We start from the raw sequence: 19,570 nt of genomic DNA, 5'->3' as shown, positions 1-19,570 counted from the left end.
TGGGCCGGCGGGGCGGCGGGGGCGGCGGAGGGCGGCGGCCGCTGCCCCCCCCCCCCGCTGCTGCTCCTGGCGCTCCTGCTCCTGCCGCCGCCCGCCGGTGAGCGCCGCGGCCGCGGGGCACACGTGCGACCGGGCACGGGGGCGGACACGCGTGGGGACGGGGCGGGGGGGGGGGGGGTGCTGCGTGTGCCGCGGGGCACGGCGAGGCGCGTGGAGGGGCGTGCGGTGGGGCGCGGGTGCGCGTGGGGTGCGTGGGGCGCTCGCGGCGGGTGCGAGGTTACACGAGCGGCGGGGGCGTGGGGCGCGGGGGGGGTGTGTGTGTGGGGGGGGGGGTGCAGGGGTGCGCGTGGCGTGGGGAGCCGCGTCCGCCGGCTGCGGGACGCGGGGTGCGCGCGGAAAGGGGACGCGGCGCGTCCGCGCGAGGGGGGGGCCGGGGCGCGCGCGCGGCGGGGTTTGGGGACCGGATGCCCGAGCAGCGGGGCGCGAGGTCGCGCGTGCCGTGGGGCAGGACGATGAGCATGCCGTGGGGCGGGGGGGGGGGGTACCCACGCAGTGGGGCGCGGAGACCAACGTGGAGTGGGGCACCGAGGGGGGGGGTGTGTGCGTGCCGGGAGGGCGCCGGCGGTGCACGGGCAGGGGGACACGCGTGGGGGGTGCAGGTGTCACGGGCAGTGGAACACCCGGGGGGGGCTGCACACGCGGGGCAGTGGGCTGTGAGCCCGCGGAGAGCGGCGTGTGCGGGGGGCACACGCACCAGCGGGACCGTGCGAGGCCGTGAGCTGCGGCGGGGCACGGGAGCCGGTTTGGTGACGGGGCTGCGGAGGGGTGCCCGGCGGCGTGGAGGGGGCACCCCCCGTGGGGGGGGGGGGGGGGGCAGCGGGCCCGGGGGCTGCCGGTGCCGCGGGGCGGGGGCCGCCGTGGGGCAGCGGCCGCCGTGGGGCAGCGGTGGGGCGGCCGCCGGAGCTGTCCGCGGTGCTGCCCGCCGCCGCCGGAGCTGTCCGCCGTGCTGGCGGCCGGCCGCGACCTGGGGCTGCGGTCCCGCGTGGGGGGTCCCACGGCTCCGGCCGCTGGCCTGGGGCAGAGGGGCACTCGCTTTCCTCCTCCCCAGCCCCCTCCACGGATCGGGAATCCCGCTCCGTCCTCCAGCACCACCACCCCCCCCCGGCTCTGGCCACACCACCGCGGGGCTTCAGCCGGACCCCCCGGCCTGCAGCTGCCTCCCCACGCCTCGCCCCGGGGCGAGTGGGCATGGGGGGGACCCGCGCTGGGACCGGGAAGCTCCGAGCGCTTCCCCCCGTGCCACCTCCTAGAGTTGCGTTCAACACCCCCTCCTCCCCGGGGTCCCCTGCCAGGTCGCTGTCCCCACGTGGGGAGGGGAGCTGTGGAGTGGCTTGGTGGTTCGTGGCGGGGAAATGGGGATCGGGTGCTCTCGCATTGAGACAGGTATTTCGTGTCTGGCTTGTGTCGGCTGTCAGCGAAGGGCAGGGGGAGCTGCCTTTGTTCCAGGAAAGGGAGCGGATGCATGTCAGCGTGCAGCCAGCTGGGGCTGCACACACGCAGCACAAACACACGTGCACACAAGCACATGCGCGCACTCCCAGCCAGGCGCACGCCGTGCAAAGCAGCCCTTCTTCTCGGCTACCCCACTCCCCACTGGACGAGTCCTCCTGGGCACAGCCCTGCTCCCAGCCCATCCTCTGCTGGCATCCGCCTTGCCAGCAGTTTGTGCGGAGCCGCATCTCTTCCTTGGCGCATCTCTGGGGAACAATGGACGGGTCTCCCAAGCTGGCACTGGGGAATTGTGGCAATGGTAGGGTGAAGTTACAGCTGCTGTCTGGAGACCCGGTCTCCCTTGTCTCTACTGTGCCGAGGAAGCGGCTGCCCCTCAGCTGCCAGGGCTCCTGGAAATCCCTGGAGATCAAACCGTCAGGCAGCTGGGCAGGGGTAGGTGTCCCCAGCGCCTGCCGTGGGCTCGCAGGAAGTGTCTTGCAGACACGGGGCTGCGCGCAGCCCATGCATGTGGGTGTGCACGCCTCCACTTGGCTGTGCACGCAGGCAGCACCCACGTGTGCATATGTGCACACATATGTGCACCGTTCCTCCTCCGCAAACCATGGGAGAGCTGGGAGGCTGTGCCGGAAAGGCACCGCTCGCTCCTTCTCATGGCTCTAGCGTGGGACGCTGCAGCTTATGGTGGGCTCTGTGCTGAGCCTCCTCGGCAGGCCGACAAGGGGGGAACCTGCGTCCCTGTGGGAGCTGACCTGTTGGGGTAGGGCTGGAGCCGTGAGGAAGGGGCCTTTATTATAGGTAAAATGCAGGGCGCAGGTCCTCACCGAAGAGGACGATGAATTGGGAGAGGTGGGCTGTGCCTCGGCAGAGCCTGAGCAGCCGGGGCCGAGGGCTTCGAGGGCTCCAGAGGATGAGTGCCCGCAGCTCGGGGAGCTGGGGTGGAGGCAGTGCCGAACCAGGCATGATGCAGACTGTGTCAGGGCTGGGGGGCACAGCTGGGCACAGCTGACATCAGCCCTGGGGACTCACTGAAATGGCACGGTCCCAGCCCCTCCTGCCTCCAGGCTGCCAAGTTTTGGGACATGTTCAGAGCCTGGGTGGGCGGGCCTGGTCTGGGAGGGGTGCTGCACCCCCCAAGTCCCTCACCCCACTGAGAGTTGCTTGGGTCTCCTCTGCAGATGGACTCTTTGTGACCGACTACTTTACCCGCACACCACGCAAGCTCAGCCCCTTCCGCTCCTTTGCCAGCATCGAGCTCTTCCACTTCCACATCCCCGAGGACACGGTCATCGCCGTCTGGAACCTCATCACCTTCAAGGAGCAGGGTGGCACTTTCGGGGACCAGTGCCCAGACCGTAGCATCACCGTGTGAGTAAGCAGCCTGCCCTGTCTGTTCCCCTTCTGCCTGCTCCTGCTGCCCCCAGCCTGGACTTGCCCTGGGGCCTGCCTGCTCTGGTCTGCTTCTTGCTTATGCATGCACGTGTGCATGTATGTATACGCATGCACATGTACAGAGGAGCACTCATGCACACACGCGCATATGCAGGCACGCACGTGCGCGCAGATGCATGCACACATACATATATGCACATATGTGCACACACGCATGTACGCTTACTCCCCATGAATCATCTTCCCAGGACCGTTGCAGGCTCCACTCTTTTGTGCATCTCATGCATGAACTGTTTTGCTTGAACACTCACATAAGGAAGCTCAGAGTCTCCAGCAAGGTCCCAGCTTACAGACGGCTTCCCCGTCATGTCTTTGAGCTTCCTAAGAGCTTGGAGGACAGACGTCCACGTGCAGGGCCGGCTGGCCCTGCCAGGGTGCCCAGCCTGCACCCTGCTAACTGCTGTCTCTCCTGCAGATATTTCCGCTCAGGGGCTCCCTCCGTCATTAACCCGCTGCACACGCACTTCCCCAGGGACACGGCTGTCCCTGGCTCCTTCGCACTGACCCTCACCTGGACCCTGCCCAACCGCACCACGGGGGTGTTCAATGTCACCAGCCCGCTGCCCGGGGACTGGTTCCTGGCTGCCCACCTGCCTAAAGATGAGGGCAAGATTTCTGTCAAGGTGAAGGGCTTGGGGGGATGGCGGGGGTGGCAGGGCTTGCTGCAGGGCTCTGCTGGGGTCTGCCTGTCTGGGGCTGGCAGCACCCGGGGCAGGTGTCCCAAGTGGGGACTGTGCCCTGTGCCCCCTGCCCCATGCTGACCGTGCTGCTGGTGCAGGGGCTCTACGAGGAGTGCCAGTATCTCTTCCAGCCACAGCTCATCGTGCAGCGCCTGGTCAACATTGCCGTGCTGTACCCCGGTTATGTCACCGAGCAGAGCATGGCCCCCCACAACCGCTCCTGCCTCTACAAGTGAGTGTAAGAGGGTCTCCTAAAAAGGGGGCATCCCCAGGATGGGGAGCTTAGGGTGCCCCATCCCTCTGGCTTGCCTCCCCAGCCCTGTTGGTCCACGGTGAGGGGCAGGACCTGACACTGCTGTCCCGCAGGGTGTTTGTGCCCAGCTACACGTCGCGGGTGCTGGTGGAGGTGCTGCGGTGCCGTGGGGCCGAGGGCTGCCCGCTCTGGCTGCGTGTGCGGGCCAAGGCTCCCCCCTTGCACAACTCCACAGCGCTGGACTGCCGGGAGCACGCTCCCTGCCAGCTGGCACTGGACCTGCCCTTCTGGCAGCACTGGTACTACGTGCTGGTGGAGAAACACCCCGGGGTGCCGGGCACCGTCTCCTTCCAGGTCACCGTGCAGCTCACAGGTGAGGGTGCGCGGGGAGGTCCAGGTGGGGGGCACGGTCTTGACTCTGCTTGGATGACTGTTTTGGGGGTAAAGGATGCCCGCAGGATCTGGCCCCCGCTGGGCGCAGGTGCTAATAACACCAAGTTCACAGGTTCAATCCCTGCTTACTGCAGGGGGGTTGGGCTCGATGATCTCTCAAGGTCCCTTCCAACCTAAAGCATTCTATGATTCTATGATTCTATACACAGCTCTGCTGGGATGGGGACACTGGGAGGTGTTGGGGTTGGGTTGCAGATGGAGGTGAGCAGTGGGCAAGAAGGGGAGGTGGGAACTAAGAGGGGGCTGCAGGAGGTGTTTGGTGCCCAGGCTGATGGCTCTGCCCCCCAGATTGCTCCCGACCCAGCCTGGCCCGGCCACCCTTCCTGCCCTCCAGTGCCTCCATGAACATGCCCCACTCCTTCGGCTCCGTGGGCGGGCTGGCGCTGGGGGACAGCCCTCCGCCCGCCAGCCCCAATGGCACGAAGCACCCGGTCCCAATCCCCACGGCCTCGGCTGCTGGTGAGCGCTGCTGGCCAGTCCGCCCCACACTGCGCAATGAGCTGGACACCTTCTCCGTCCACTTCTACATCTTCTTCGGGCCCAACGTGTCAGTGCCACCTGACCGCCCCGCTGTCTTTGTCATCAACCTCCTACCGGTGCTGGACAGTGGTGGGGTGCTCAACCTGGAGCTGCGGCTCAATGTGGTGAGGTGGCCACGCTGCGCCCCGGACGGGGCAGGGCAGCCCGGGGGGGACGGGCTGGGAGATGGGTGATGTCGGGGCTGCAGCAGGGTGAGGGGCAGGCTTCGGGGCGGTCTTGGGTCATGGGTCATGGTTTGGGAGCTCTTGGGTGATCAGCACAGATTAGGGTGCTCCAAGGGCAGGATGATGGCTTGGATTTGGGGTGTTCCTGGGTGATGGAGCACGGGTTAAGAGGCAATAAGGGCAGGATGATGGCCTGGATTTGGGATGTTCTTGGGTGATGGAGCACAGATTAAGAGGCAATAAGGGCAGGATGATGGCCTGGATTTGGGGTGTTCTTGGGTGATGGAGCACAGATTAGGATGCTCTAAGGGCAAGATGATGGCCTGGATTTGGGGTGTTCTTGGGTGATGGAGCACAGATTAGGATGCTCTAAGGGCAGGATGATGGCCTGAATTTGGGATGTTCCTGGGTGATGGGCAGTGGGTTAGGTGGTGTGCCGTCATCCGGGTGCTGTCAGAGCAGGGGACAGCCCTGGCACTGGTTTAGGGCCATCTCCTCCTTTGCCGTCAGAGCTCCCTGTGTGGCGAGAATGTGACGGTATTCGGCTGTCTGAACCATGAAGTCCCACTGATGTCCGGTGACAACGCATCGGTCACCTGCGAGACGGGTAAGCTGGGCTGTGCCTGTCCGTCCGGCCGTGGCCATGGGGGTCACACCCTTTCATGTGTTCAGCGAGAGGCTGAGTGGGAGAAGGCAGAGATCGTGGGGGGAATCTGGCCACGGAGCCTGGCACAGGGCATGCTTTCCCAGCTGTGCCCAGGGGAAGAGGCTGCTCCCTGCCCTGCTCACCTGGAGGTCTCCCTGCCCGCAGAGTCCCTGGCAGGCTTCCTGCTCTCTGTCAACGCCACGGCCAGCCTCAGCCGCCTGCGGATCCCCTACCCCCAGACGGGCAGCTGGTACCTGAGCTTGCGTTCTCTCTGTGCCACGGAGCACGGGTAAGAGCCCCGGCATGTGCCCTCCTTGCGTGCCCAGAGGGGATGTCCTCACCATGGCCCGCATCCATGTGCACTGTGGGTCCGTGGGTGTGCCTGGCCCCTGTGCTGCGTGTCACCGGTCACGTGTGTGCACGTGGCTTCGCGGGCTGTGTGTCACCGTGTGAGTGCCTGCGTGGGCACGGATGGCTCTTATCTTGCGCCTGCCTGACCATCTGTGGGTCCCCGCAGCTCTTCCCTCTGTCTCTCGGTTAGGAAGCGCCTGTCATCTTGCGAATGCCGTGCATCTGTTGGTGCCTGCCTGTCTCTGCGGCAGTGCCCATCTGTACCCGTGCCCGGGAGGGGACTGGGATGTCACTGCGAGGACAGGGCTTGGCTGTGCATATGAGGGAGCAGCTCTGGTCAGGCTGCTGTGCCCCTGCTCTGCTCAGCATCTCTACGGACTGGTCCTGTGTCTGCAGCTCTAGTCCTGGCCCATGTGTCTGCCTGAGAGCCCCGTGAAGGAGAGGGGCTGTTGTGCTCATGTGTCTGTATGTACGAGAGCCCATGTGGGGCTCTGTGCCGTGCAGACGGTGCTGCCTGCACGTTCAGTGCATGCATGTACACAGCACTGGCTGTTTGGTGCGTGGATGCGGATGGTGCTGCATGCACATTTGGTGCATGCATGCAGACAGCGCTGCAAGCGTGTCTGGGTGCACACGTGCAGACAGCTCTGTGTGCATGTTCGGGTTTTGTGCAAGCAGACGGGCCTGTGTGTGTTCTGCGTGCACATGTGTGCAGGTTTGACTGTGTGAGCACATGCAGGGACAGCAGACACATGTGCAGATGCACCCTGTGCATGTGCACAGATGGGGCTCTGTGCATGTTTGTGCATGTTGGGGTGCCTGTGTGAGCACAGGCAGCAGTTGGTGCGTGCTGTCGGGACGAGGGCTTGTCTGTGCTCCTGTGTGCTGGAGCTGCCAAGGGGCTGGGTGTGCGCAGAGCCTTGTGCATGGGTGGCCTGGGGCAGTGAGGGTGCTGTGCCTGCTCCGATTCCTCCGCTGCATTTCTAGTCCATGCTGAGTTGCCAGTTGCAGTCGTTCCTTCCCTGACAGAGTCGCACACAGACATTGCAGGGCATGGTGTTTGCACAGCAAAATCCAAATGAAATAAGAGCCAGCTGAGTGTGTTGCTAAAGGCAAAGTGGGTCTAAGCATGGCCACATTCCTCCTGTTTGCCCAGCCTGGCACAGACAATTGCAGCACTCAAGATCTTTGGGGAGCCGCTCTCAGCTGCCATACGTAGTACCAAAGCAGCTCATTTCCATGCTCACCCAGTCCTTGGGTCTCCCATCACCTGCCAAGTCTGGGTGCGACTGGTGCCGCTGGTGGAGGCAGGAGCTGCTCGAGGGGCACAGGGTGAGGGCTGAGCCCCTTCTCCTGCGCTGCAGGTTTGAGCCTTGCACCAACGTGACAGCTGAGGTGTACCTGCGCACCTACCTCTCGCCCTGCATCAACGACTGCGGTATCTATGGCCAGTGCAAGCTGCTGCGCACCAACAACTACCTGTATGCCGCCTGCGAGTGCAAAGCTGGTGAGAGCTTCCCCGGGCACCCATGGCTCCCGCTGCACCCAGGGACCCCTCCGGCATCCTTCCCTTCTCCCCAGCGGTTGTGCACCCCATTAGTCCCCCCGCACCAGCTCTCCTCAGGGTGCTGGAAAGGAGTTTCCCCACTCCCTCCCCAGCCCCTGCGAATGCTGCAGGGGTGACGGCGGCTCTCCCCGGCCACAGGCTGGAACGGCTGGGGCTGCACAGACAACGCCGAGGCTTTCTCCTACGGCTTCCAGCTCCTCTCCACGCTGCTGCTGTGCCTCAGCAATGTCATGTTCGTGCCTCCCGTGGCCATCGCCGTCCGCAGCCACTACCTCCTGGAAGCTGCCGTCTACATCTTCACCATGTTCTTCTCCACTGTGAGCATGGGGTGGGGGTGGCTGGGGGGGCAGGTGAGGGGCTGGGGCTGTGCGGGGAAGCTCTCACACCCTTTTCCCCCACCCCAGTTTTACCATGCCTGCGACCAGCCGGGCATCGTGGTGTTCTGCATCATGGAGTACGACGTGCTGCAGTTTTGCGACTTCCTGGGCTCCCTCATGTCTGTCTGGGTCACCGTCATTGCCATGGCCCGGCTCCAGCCCGTGGTCAAGCAGGCAAGCGCGGTGACGGGGCACACGGGGTGGGCACGGAGGGGACCCATTCTGACCGGTGCCCCGCTGCCCCACAGGTGCTGTACCTGCTGGGGGCCATGCTGCTCTCCATGGCTCTGCAGATGGACCGCCACGGGCTCTGGAACCTGCTGGGGCCCAGCCTCTTCGCCTTAGGGATCATGGCCGTCGCCTGGGTAAGGAGATGTTGTCCCTGTCCTCTTACGTCCCTGTCCTGGCTGCACTCAGCATCCTGCCCAGCCATCCAGCCCCACTCCCCTGCCAGCACGTCCCCTCTGCTGCCTTCACCCTTCCGCATGAACCACCTTCCCTAACTCCTGGGGGACGTGGCGCCGTGGCAGGGGACCATGCCTGTCCCTGCCGGGGCTGCCTCCTCCAGCCCCCCGTTTCCCCACCGCAGACGGCTCGCACCATCCGGCGCCGCCACTGCTACCCACCCACCTGGAAGCGCTGGGCTTTCTACCTGTGCCCGGGAGCGCTGATCGCAGCGGCCGCCGTGCTGCTCTACGCCTTCGTGGAGACGGAGGAGAACTACTTCTACATCCACAGCATCTGGCACCTGCTCATCGCCGGCAGCGTCGGCTTCTTGCTGCCGCCCCGCGCCAAGCCCAGCGGGCGCCTGGGACCACTGCCCCGGCGCAAGGGCTGCGGGTACCAGCTCTGCGTCAACGAACAGGAGGAGCTGGGGCTTGTCAACCCGGCCGTGGCCTCCATCAACAGCATTTGTACCAGCTGATGCTGACGGCAGCCCGGACTCCTCTGGCACGGACAGCAGCCCCGTGGGGCCCGGCACCTGCTCTCTTTGCCGGCCGCCCGTCCCCGGGAGCACCAGGACTCCTCTGGGTGGGTGCACAGCCACCCGTGCCCCCCTGTTGTTGCAATTACAGCCTGGTTGAACTTGTCTCCAGGAGTTGCTGCGGCTCAGTCCAGTGCAGAGCTGGGGGGGATTGAGGCTGAGCTGGGGCCACGCTCCTCCGTTTGCTGGGCCGTGGAGGTGCCCAGGGGACGTGGCTGGGTGTGGAGTGTGAATGGCAATGCTCTCTGGTTCTCGCTCAGGGGTCTGTAGCAAGAGCTGCTACTCTGCGGTGGGCTGCTCTGGGGCTGACACAGCTCCCGCATAGAGCAAGGTGGCCGGCAAGAGGGGGGGGGCCAGGGCTGCGGTCTTTTGGCTCGCTGCAGGTCAGGCTGCAGAGCTGGGATGACTTTGCCGTGGCACTGTGCTCTCACAGGATGGTTTTAACGCCTGACACATGGGCATCAGGGGTCCCCCCCAGGCCGGCAGGACCGCAGGGAGCCCATAGCCCTGGGGGAAACTGCGACTGGGGAGTGGTGCTGGTGCTGCCTCCATGGCGATGCATGGGTCTGAGAGCACGTTGCCTGCAAGGACCACATCCCCAGCAGCACACAGCCCATTGGTGTCACCCCGCTGCCTGGAGCAGCCCCTGTTGGCACCCCACACGTGGGTGTGCCCACCCAGGAGCAGCGGAGCAGTGACCCTGTGTCCCTGTTGTTGCCACCAGCCATGAGCAGCTACCCTGTCTGTCTCTGCAGGGCACTGAGCATCACTGGGAGATGGTATTGCAGGGACTGTGCCCCCACATCTGGTTGGGACAGCTCTGTCTCAGCCCCTGTTCTTTGTCCCACCCCATCGTCAGACCCATGGGCCCAGCACCCACTGGAGACAGTGATGACCCTGGTGTGGTGCCAAACACCCAGGCTGTGTGTGTGGCCCAAGGACAGGGCATTTCCAGCCGGCTCCTGCAGCTCAGAGGGGGCAAGATGGACCAGAGCAGAGAGGGGAAACCCCACTGCCCCTCCTCACCCCTCTGAGGACTGCTCCAACCCCCTGGGCTCTTCCCAACCCCTCAGGGGTCTTCAGGGGTGAGACCCCAGGCAAAGCTCTGCACCCCTGTGGTCACATTCTGGCTCAGCAGAGCCCACCCGCCAGCAGCCCCCCCTCCCCCTACCCCCGGGACAGAGCCCGGCACAGGGAGATTTACTGGATGCCTAACAGGATTAGCAACTGCGGGCGGGCAGGCAGCTATGTAATAGGATTGCAATCTAATTAAACCTGCTGCTTGGGAGCTGGGCCCCAGCTGACCAAAGCGGGGTGGGCTTGGGGGGCTGCGGGGGTGACTGGAGGGGATGGTGGGGATGGGGTGGGCAGAGCAGGAGGGGTGAGCTGGTGAGGGCCACGGCGACGGTGGTGGGTTCAGGGCTTTGCTGCTGGCATCTCTGGGTCTTGTGGGGGGTGATGGCTGTGGGGAGCCAGCCTGGCGTGGAGGTGTGCCGGGCAGCCCAGGGTGGCTGGGCAGGAGCCCCGGTCACTGTGGAAGGGGACTGGGGGACCTGCACCTGCCGCCCTCCTTCCCCCGAGAGCTCACCCTCCAGCCCTTTCTCTGCCATGCAAAATGCACTGTCTGGTCCAGCCAGGCGGCTGATTAAGGATTAATTTTTTAATTAAAAACATTCCTCACTTCACCAAGTCCAATCGCGTCCCGCCGGCAGTAACAGCCCCCAGAGAACAAGGAGCTCAGCTTTAGCTTTCGCATCAGCAACACGTTGGAGTGCGGTGCATACACATGCGCGCCAGCCTGGCAGGTGGTCCTGCATAAATGCACCCCAATTTCACGGAGATATCAGTGCTCCATGCAGCATCCTCACCCCTTCCTCATCTGTCGGCTCACTGCTGTGGGGCTGAAGTGCAAACCCACTGCTTGCCAAGTTTGTGTAGAGCCTACAATAACAGAGCCTAGCGAGCATGTGGTGGGATGTGCATTCCCCTTGCAAGCAGCTGTGCAGCCCCTGGCCTGCCCCATGGCAGACACCATGGGGTGGCACATGTACATCTGGACCCCCAAGGGGTCCTGGCAGAGGCAGGCAGGGGTTTTAGCCAGCAGAGCTGCCCAGGGAAGCCTGGAGGAGCCACTCACTGTCTTTGCTGGACTCTGCTTCTCCGGGCTGCCGGGGCGGCTCAGCGCTCCCTCTCATTTTAATTAAACCTGCGACTGCATTTTTCATCTCAAGGACAGGCCAAGCGGCCGACTGCTCTGCCGGGGAGGGAGCTCAGCCAAGCAGCACTGGAGGGGATCCAGGCACTCTCTGCCAGCCCAGCTCGTCCCCTGGGGTCCGTAGGTTGCCTGCTGAGAGCTGGGAATCCTTCTCCCCACTTCACCCCTCAGTCCCAGTGGGGCAGAAACCCATCCCCCTGCCCAGGAGGCTGGCACAGCTCAGGGACCATTGCGGTGCGGTGCAAGTGCAGGACGTGCAGTCTTGCAGGACTGAAAGGTTTTTGCTCAGTCCTCCTGGCACAAAGCATGGTGAAGTCGCTCTCTCCTGTGGGACACTCTCTCCCACCATGCCTGACTGCGAGTGTGCTGGGACACCCCATGGAAGAGTCCGCATCCCCTCAGCCACCTCCCCTCTGTTGCGGGGTCAGGAGCACCGGCCTATCCATCCCTACGGGGCTGGGTGAGCTTTGCCAGTGCGTTCCCCATGGTCTCCAGCCTTGGCCCGGTAGGGATGCACTTGGGGCAAAGGCTGGACTCTGCCTTCCCGCCCTGCTCAGAGAGTTGGGGGGTCTTTGTGACTCCCACCCCCCCCAATGTAAACAGCCTTCCTGATGCTCCATCCCTGCCCCTGCCAGGCACAGCAACTGCATAACCATGGCAACAGTGTCCCTATAACAACCAGGTACATCTGACATCCCCATGGCAACCGACTCCCCGAACAGCCGGTGAAGAGCTTCACTTCCTCGGTGCTGGGGAGGGATGGGGGGGTTCGAGCCCACCAGGGCAGGTGGGGACAGACATGGCTGGGACAGGCTTTAGCCCGGAGCCTGGGGCAGCACAAGCCTTCGTGGCCTCTGTGCTGCCAGGGAGGCTGCAGGGGACAGAGGTGATGCAGGAGAAGGGAGTGGCCCAGGGGACAGCATCGCCCCAGCTCAGCCTCCTGCATCCCAGCCCTGTCCTGCCTGCTGGGCTGTCAGTGCCATCGGGCCAGCATTCCCTGCTCCAACACATGCTCCGTGGAAATGTGTATGCCAAAGGCCGGGACCGTGCTTCCTCCCACAACCTCCTCCCACTCCTAACTCCCACTGCAGGGATGCTCTGCCCGTTGCCCGCAGCCTGCCCTCCCTGTGGGGCTGCCGGGCCCTCCCGCCACTGCCTGCCCATGTCTGCGGGTCCAGACTCACCCGGCAGCAACCCTGACGCAGTCTGTCATTGCAGACGGCAATTGCACACCATGCAACTTTAATGTGTCAGGCCTGAATTATTGAGCCCTGCAGCAGGCTGCGTGCGTGCAGGCAGGACCCATCATCCCTCCCCCTCTCCCTGCCCACGCACGCCTGAGCGGGCAGCGGAAGGTGGGGGCTAGCAAAAGGTCCCAGCCCGGGTGCAGGAGGGTGCCATGCCTCTTGCTAGCCCGTGGGGGCTGTGAGGTGTGGGTGGCAGGGGGACTGTGGGTGCCGCCAGCTTGGTTGCCCGAAGGTTGGTGGTCCCCAAGAGTGGTGTTATCTCTGGAGGCTGCAGGGACAGGGGTGTAGGGAGGGATGTGCAACCCTGCTCTGTCCCCACCCTGGCATTTGCTCTGCATCCTCATGAAAACCCATAGCCAGAGGCAGCAGATCTCCCACTGCTACCCTGGGAGGTCCTCACCCACCTCCTACTTGCTCTGCTGCCAGGCCCCAGCGAGACGAAGCCTTTCCACCACAGTCAACGTAAATACCGCTGTGGGTGCAGCCAGAGCTTGCTCCCTGTCCGGGCACAGCTGTCACTGTGCCGCTCTGGTGATGATGAAAGGCTGGGAGAATGGCCCAGCTGCTCTCTTCTTTTGCAGTTTGCCCCGTGCACCCTGCAGCCACTTGATGATTTTCTCATCAGAGTAGCAAGCTTCGACCGCCCTCCCTGTGCAGACCCATCCGTCACCCACAGCTGGCACCGTCGCACAGATCACAGGCGCTGGAGCCGCCTACCCTGCTCTGCCCCTGGCCGTCCCTCAGCCCTGCAGACAGCGGCCCCTCCATGGCCAGCCTAGGGGAGCAGCTCTGAGCATGCAAAGGGACGTGTTTCCCCTGGAGCAACCCACGCAGAGCCTGCTTGCTCTGCCCTCCTTCTTCTCCCTCCCCTAGCCTTGTGTCTCAACCTCCCCGCTGCCATCCCCAGCCCCCATCCCATGTCAGGGACCCCTCAAAGCTTCAGCCCCAGTCTGCAGGGTGCTGGGCAAGGGCCAGGTGGGAGCCAGGCACCCACAAGCAGGAGATATAGCTAACAGATGGAGCAAGCCCAGCCCTAGTGCATGCTCCTGCATTGCTCCTGCCATGGGGCATCTCTCCAGGTCCCTGCTTCGGGGCAGCACCATGTTGTGGGTACCTGTCCCATGCCAGTGGGACAGAGCTGAACATGAAAAACCCAGCCCAGAGCAGGGACAAGGGGCTCAGAGATGGACCCGGGACATCAGGAACCAGCATTGCCCTAGCAGCATCCTGTGCCACAACACCTGGAGGTGTGAGAAAGCAGCAGGGTGGCTGGGCATGCCTGGTTTTGCACGAAGGAATGGGTGCAGGAGCCATGGAGATGAGGGGCAAATGGCTCAGCTGTACCCACGGGGGCTGGAGCATCACAGGGCGACTGCATCAAGGGACAAACAGCAGCTGCCACAGTCGCATGGCCAGAGGGGAGCAGCGGACAGGGAACGCGGACACCGTGACATGGGAGATCCGGCAAATCTGGTGGTGATGCAAAGCACCACAATTTTTAGCCCCTGGTAATTGAGTTTCTTGGAGAGGCTGGTAGAGGAACCCGCAGTGTGGGGGGTGTGGGGGGGGTGTGGGGGCAGACTCTGGACTTTATCCCTGGCAATTTAGAAGAGGGCCATTGAAGAGCTGCTCTGCCGAGTGGAAAAGCCACTTGAGTTGTGCTTAACTTCATCAAGGGAACTGCATAGAAATCAGGGAGCTTGCTAAAAGAAATTAATAGAGCAGCCAGGAGGGCAGAGCGCCTGCAGACAGCATGAGAATTGTTCAGAGCAGCATGCTGGAGACTTCCAGTAAATGAATGAGTCCTTTAATGAGATTTGCAGGGCCAGTGTGGCCGAGGAGTGGAGTGGAGCGGGCAAACGGGTGGGAAAGGTCATTCCTCAAGGAGGGGAGCTGTGTCAAAATGAAGAGCACGGGAAAGGGGATGAAGTTACATGGAAAACCAGAGCAAAACAATCACCAAAAGGCTTTTTGAGGAAGATTCTGGCAATAGCATAAAATTGCAAGTAATTTTGCAATGCCAACTTTGAGGTGTTGCCATAGCAATGAGACTTTGGGGGTGTCCAGGGGTGCACCAGAGTGCTGCGACCTGAACCTACCTCCTTTGGATGAATCTTGGGGTAGGGTCTGTGTGTCCTGCAAGCCTTTGCCTTTTGTATTAGGACAAGAAATTCAAGTGTTTCTAGTCCTGGAGCAGATGTCCAGGGCCCATGTATCAACACAGAGGGATGCTGCTGAAGAAGCAGCCTCAGCGTGTTGTGGACAGTGAGCAGGAGAAGGATCTCTCATGGGCTGTGATTGCAACACCGAAGCCTACAAGTACAGTACAAGTGCAGCTGCACTCGCTGTCAAGTGGTAGGAAATTAAGGCAGTTAGTCTCGTGAGAAATCAGCCTCGCACCAACAGAAATCAAACTGTTACACCAAATGCAATCCTGGGTAAATTTGTCTTAAGAAGCAAGCCTGCAGAGGAAGATAAAACCGTGTTAGCGGAGGCTGAGAACATTTTCTAGGGGATGGAAAGCCACTGTTCCCTTTATGGTTTGCAGATTAAAGTTTTCTCTTAAAAACCATTTCCCCCCACTCAAATACCACCACTAAAATTTCCCTTGAGAGAACCAAGTGCTAAGCAATATGTTGTTACGTACGAACAGTGCTCTCAATGGAAGCTGTATTAAAGAAATCACACTGAATCTTCCTGTTAGAGTGTGAGTGGTGCCTACACTGAGGGGAGTATTACAGTTCATTCTCACTTTGTATAAAGATGCTTCACCATGTCCAGGGCTAAAACCCAGGGCTCCCCATTTTGAGGAGGAGTGTTTTGGCTGAAGTTAAATGGGCTTAGAACAAGTGCAATGCAGAGGCTTTGGGCTCAGCAGGAGGGGAGGTTAAGTCCTGGTGGGCTCCAGGCGCTGCATCCTCCCAAGGAGCTTTGCCCCAGGGCTCCCCTGCAGTCAGCAAATCTCCTGCCAGTGCAGCTACAAATCCCAGAAAAGCCCATGAGGATTGTTGTTCTAATTAACTAATGAAGGCTTTTCCTGCAGGGAATATGGATAATCTGAGCTGGAGGCTTCCTGCCCATTTGGAGGGGGACCTGGAGCAACACCCAGCTCCTCTCAAGGGACCCCATAAGCATTAGTACACCCCAAGGATTGGGGTGCAGCCCCTGCTGTGGGGAGGTGCCAAGTGCTGCCAGCCACTGAGCATCTCCCTGCACCCTGCCTTCAACCAAAATTCAGCCTCAGACTCCAGGTGTGCTCTGGCTCAGGGTTGCCTTCAAAAAACCCGCCTGACCCCGTCCTCTGCATGGTGGGTCCGAAGGCAGCTTGGCTGCTCTCATCCCTGAGTCTTCACTTCTGTCTCATCCTTTCGGCTGCAACATGGAGTTTTTGTTGGGCAAATCACATGAGAAAAACTAACGTCTGATGAGGGTGAAGTCTGCGCAGGATCTCCCTGAGCCACAGCCAGGCACAGCACAAGGAGAATCCACTTCAAAGGGGGGAGCCGCTTCATTAAAAAAGTGAACAAGGGCTTTTGACATCAACATATACATCCTGATACACTTCAAAGCAGCTCCCTCTCCTTGTCCTTAGATACCCTCTTATGCTTCACTCAGTTCTGGATTTTGGAGTTATACTTCTGCCTAATCCGCCCTGTGCCATATCCCAGCTGGGTGGTTGCTTGAAGAGGGAGACAGTGGGTGCTGCTTTGCAGTGTGTGAGACCTTCAGGGCATGACCACGAACCCAAATACTCTGTCATTGCCTTCTGGCCCACCTATGAAGAGTTAAGAGTTGCTGGTGAAAGTGACTCCATTTCCATCGAATACCACCATGGTTTTAAAAGAAAGTGCAATAGAGAAGTGCCTGAGGGCAGACCGCGGTGCTTCCGTGCCTGGAGGTGTCCACCCCTCCAGACACCCCGCCGGCAGAGGCTGCAGACCCATCTCTGGCAGCAGGTTGGGCATTCAGCAGTGTGGGAGAAAGCACTGAGTTGCAGATGCCGGCCACTTGCACAGGGAGAGGTGTGAGGAGGTAGGAGCGGTGTGTGCACGGGGTGCCGGTGGGAGTCACACTGCACCCTGATTTACCCCATGGTAAACCTCTCCTTCAGCATTTGGATGAGAAGGATTTTGCAAGGCTCGAGAGCCAGGGGACTATTCCTAATGCCAACACCCGGTGCTTTTGCCACGACCGGGGGCTTTAGCAGGCTGGCCATCAGGGCTGGGCTGCAGGGTGAGCTGTGGTCAGCGGGTCTGTGTGCCCCTCTCCAGGTCACCCCAGGGCTCGGGGCACCCTTTGGGCAGGAAAAGGAAGAGGAAAGTCTGGTGCAGTGGTGAAGCCGCAGGGCTGAGCGGCAGGAGCAGGCAACCACAAGACACAGCCCAAAGCGGCTCTTGGGGCAATCATTAGGGTCACACTACCAGTGCCTCTGCTCTGGGGGATGGGACCTGGCCCCAGTGGGCACACAGCATTGCCTCCGGGGCATGGTGTGCCGGCGACGGCTGGGAGTGGGGTGCAGGGACAAATTGGTTGCTGCCTGCTCCACTGGCAGGTAAAAACATTCTATTATTTCAGTTCTTCCAGACATTCTATATAGAGTCTGGGCTGGGGCAGGCCATGCAGGAAGAAGAGGATCAGGGCAGTGGTGCAGCTTTGACTTGTTTTGGAGCGGGTTAAATCAGGGAAAAATCTTCTCCCCAAGCCCCCACTACCCCAGGGGTCTGCTCTAGCTGCCCTGGGGGTCGCATGGCTGTTGGGGTGCAGGGGGGCAGCTCCGTGTGCTGCAGCTGCCCTGTTGCAAGCTGATGTCCGGGATGGAGGGGGAAGGAGCCGTATGTCCTGGCTGCACAGAGAAGGACCCTCGCGGTCCTTGGGCCACCAGACTGCAGCATTGAAATCCTGCTGAGATCTGCTGCTGCTTTCACCTCCATTTCCAGCCTGGAGAAGGCCTTGTGTTGCCCCAAAAGGAGCCTGCCACCTTCTCCCCAGGCTTGCCCTGGGTTCTCCTGGCTGTCACCCCAGCCCTGTGAGCACGGGCACATTGCCTGTGTCTGGGGTGGGAAGGACCTCACCAGGCGCAGGGGCTGGTTCAGATGGACACCCCCAGGAACGGGCGATGGCTTTGGCCGTCTCAGACCCTTCCCCACCTGCGTCCCCTCAGCGCCAGCCCTGGATCACCTTGCTGAAATCGCCCAGTGCCTGCATCCCAGGGCTGCAGGCTCGCTGGAAAGGGGCTGGGGTCCAGCCCTGCCCCACTGCCCCTCTGGCACCCCCCCATGCCCAAGCGGGGGCCGGGGGGTTGGACAGGGGGCACACCAAGCCGTGCATGGTGTGCTTTTGGGGCAGGGAAGGGAGCAGAAGGTGCAGTGTGAGTGCCACAGCGTGCCCCGGCAGCCCACGCCACGCACCCCTGCGCCGGGGGTGGTGAAGCAGACCCCGGGGGGGGGAGCTCGCCCCCTTCGCACTGAGGGGTGACCCGCTGTTCCGGGCGGGCAGTCCGGGGGTGGCGATGCTCGCGCCCCGGGGCAAGCTGGACCGGGCCCGGGGCTGAGCCCCCGCGGGAGCCCCGGCGGCCACGTCCCGCGGGGGGAGGGTGGGGGGGAATCCCCCTCCAGTGACGGCACGGGGGAGCCCCTTCGGCCTCGCCCCGCCCCTGCCTCTCCTCCCTGATCTCCTATTGGCTGCTGAGATGTCACTCCAGTCCGGCCCCGCCCGCACGGCCTGTGCGTCGCGTCGCGACCCGCTGCGCCCTTCTGCAGCCCCCCCGCAGCCCCACTGCAACCCCTCTGCACCCCCACTGCAGCCCCACTGCAACCCCTCCACAGCCTATCTGCAACCCCTCTGCACCCCCTCTGCAACCCCTCTGCACCCCCTCCACAGCCCCTCTGCAGCCCCTCTGCAACCCCTCTACACCCCCTCCACAGCCCCTCTGCAGCCCCACTGCAGCCCCTCTGCCCCCCCTCCACAGCCCCTCCTCCACAGCCCCTCTGCAACCCCTCTGCACCCCCTCCACAGCCCCTCTGCAACCCCTCTGCACCCCCTCTGCAGCCCCACTGCAACCCCTCTGCACCCCCTCCACAGCCCCTCTGCAGCCCCACTGCAACCCCTCTGCAGCCCCTCTGCAACCCCTCTGCACCCCCTCCACAGCCCCTCTGCAGCCCCACTGCAGCCCCTCTGCCCCCCCTCCACAGCCCCTCTGCCCCTCCTCCACAGCCCCTCTGCAACTGCTCTGCACCCCCTCCACAGCCCCTCTGCAACCCCTCTGCACCCCCTCTGCAGCCCCACTGCAACCCCTCTGCACCCCCTCTGCACCCCCTCTGCAGCCCCACTGCACCCCCTCTGCACCCCCTCCACAGCCCCACTGCAACCCCTCTGCACCCCCACTGCAGCCCCTCTGCACCCCCTCCGCAGCCCCTCTGCAGCCCCACTGTACCCCCTCTGCAGCCCCACTGCAACCCCACCGCACCCCCTCCACAGCCCCACTGCAACGCCACTGTACCCCCTCCTCAACCCCACCGCACCCCCTCCGCAACCCCACTGCACCCCCCTCTGCAGCCCCACTGCAACCCCCTCTGCACCCTCACTGCACCCTCTCTGCAGTCCCACTGCCACCCCCACTGCAACCCCTTTGCAGCCCCACTGCAACCCCACTGCACCCTCTCTGCAGCCTCACCACTGCCCCGCTGCAACCTCTCTGCAGCCCCACTGCAACCCCACTGCAACCTCTCTGCAGCCTCACTGCACCCCCACTGCCGCCCCGTTGTACCCCCTCTGCAGCCCCACTGTAACCCCACACACCTCGTTGCACACTCAGTCTAACCCCCCCAGTTCCCGGTACTGCACGCCGTTGTCTCCCACTGCACCTCCAATGCCATCCCATGCGCCCCCGATCTGCAACCCCCAGAGCACCCCAGTGCAGGCCCTGCTGCAACCCCACCCTCCTCTGCAGCCAGCCCCCTACTACACCCCATCCCAGGCACCTCCTGCCAGGGACCTGCCCTCTTTCTGTGCAGGGAAACAGCCTGTCCCACTGCACTGGCACCCCCAGGGCCCGAGGAATGAGTGCCGTGGTTGGAGGGAGGAGGCTGCAGCCTCCGGTGGGGAGCACAGCAGGATGGCACAGAGCAAGGC

At 62.9% G+C, this 19,570-nt stretch overlaps 1 protein-coding gene across 1 annotated transcript; it reads left to right on the top strand.

The window, feature by feature from the left end:
* Window positions 1-1,412: 1,412 nt before the first annotated feature.
* LOC104031248 (transmembrane protein 8B-like) lies at window positions 1,413-8,917 on the top strand. Its single transcript, XM_075726366.1, has 13 exons — window positions 1,413-1,443; window positions 2,688-2,877; window positions 3,377-3,584; window positions 3,740-3,873; window positions 4,008-4,267; window positions 4,636-4,991; window positions 5,562-5,658; window positions 5,863-5,986; window positions 7,413-7,555; window positions 7,754-7,932; window positions 8,020-8,166; window positions 8,241-8,357; window positions 8,582-8,917. The coding sequence occupies exons 1-13, from the start codon at window positions 1,413-1,415 to the stop codon at window positions 8,915-8,917; spliced, it is 2,322 nt and encodes a 773-aa protein (XP_075582481.1).
* Window positions 8,918-19,570: the final 10,653 nt, after the last annotated feature.

This window comes from Pelecanus crispus, chromosome Z (genome assembly GCF_030463565.1).
Source record: "Pelecanus crispus isolate bPelCri1 chromosome Z, bPelCri1.pri, whole genome shotgun sequence".
NCBI classification, from domain to species: Eukaryota; Metazoa; Chordata; class Aves; order Pelecaniformes; family Pelecanidae; genus Pelecanus; species Pelecanus crispus.
Note: the sequence above shows the minus strand (reverse complement) of the source record. Positions and strands in the feature narration are given on the sequence as shown.

Excerpts from the sequence above, each read along its gene's own strand:
- LOC104031248 (XM_075726366.1), top strand. The coding sequence starts at position 1,413 with ATGGGGATCGGGTGCTCTCGCATTGAGACAG. Across the intron at positions 1,444-2,687 it reads GTGCTCTCGCATTGAGACAG|ATGGACTCTTTGTGACCGAC; the intron begins GTATTTCGTGTC and ends TCTCCTCTGCAG. Across the intron at positions 4,992-5,561 it reads TGGAGCTGCGGCTCAATGTG|AGCTCCCTGTGTGGCGAGAA; the intron begins GTGAGGTGGCCA and ends CTTTGCCGTCAG.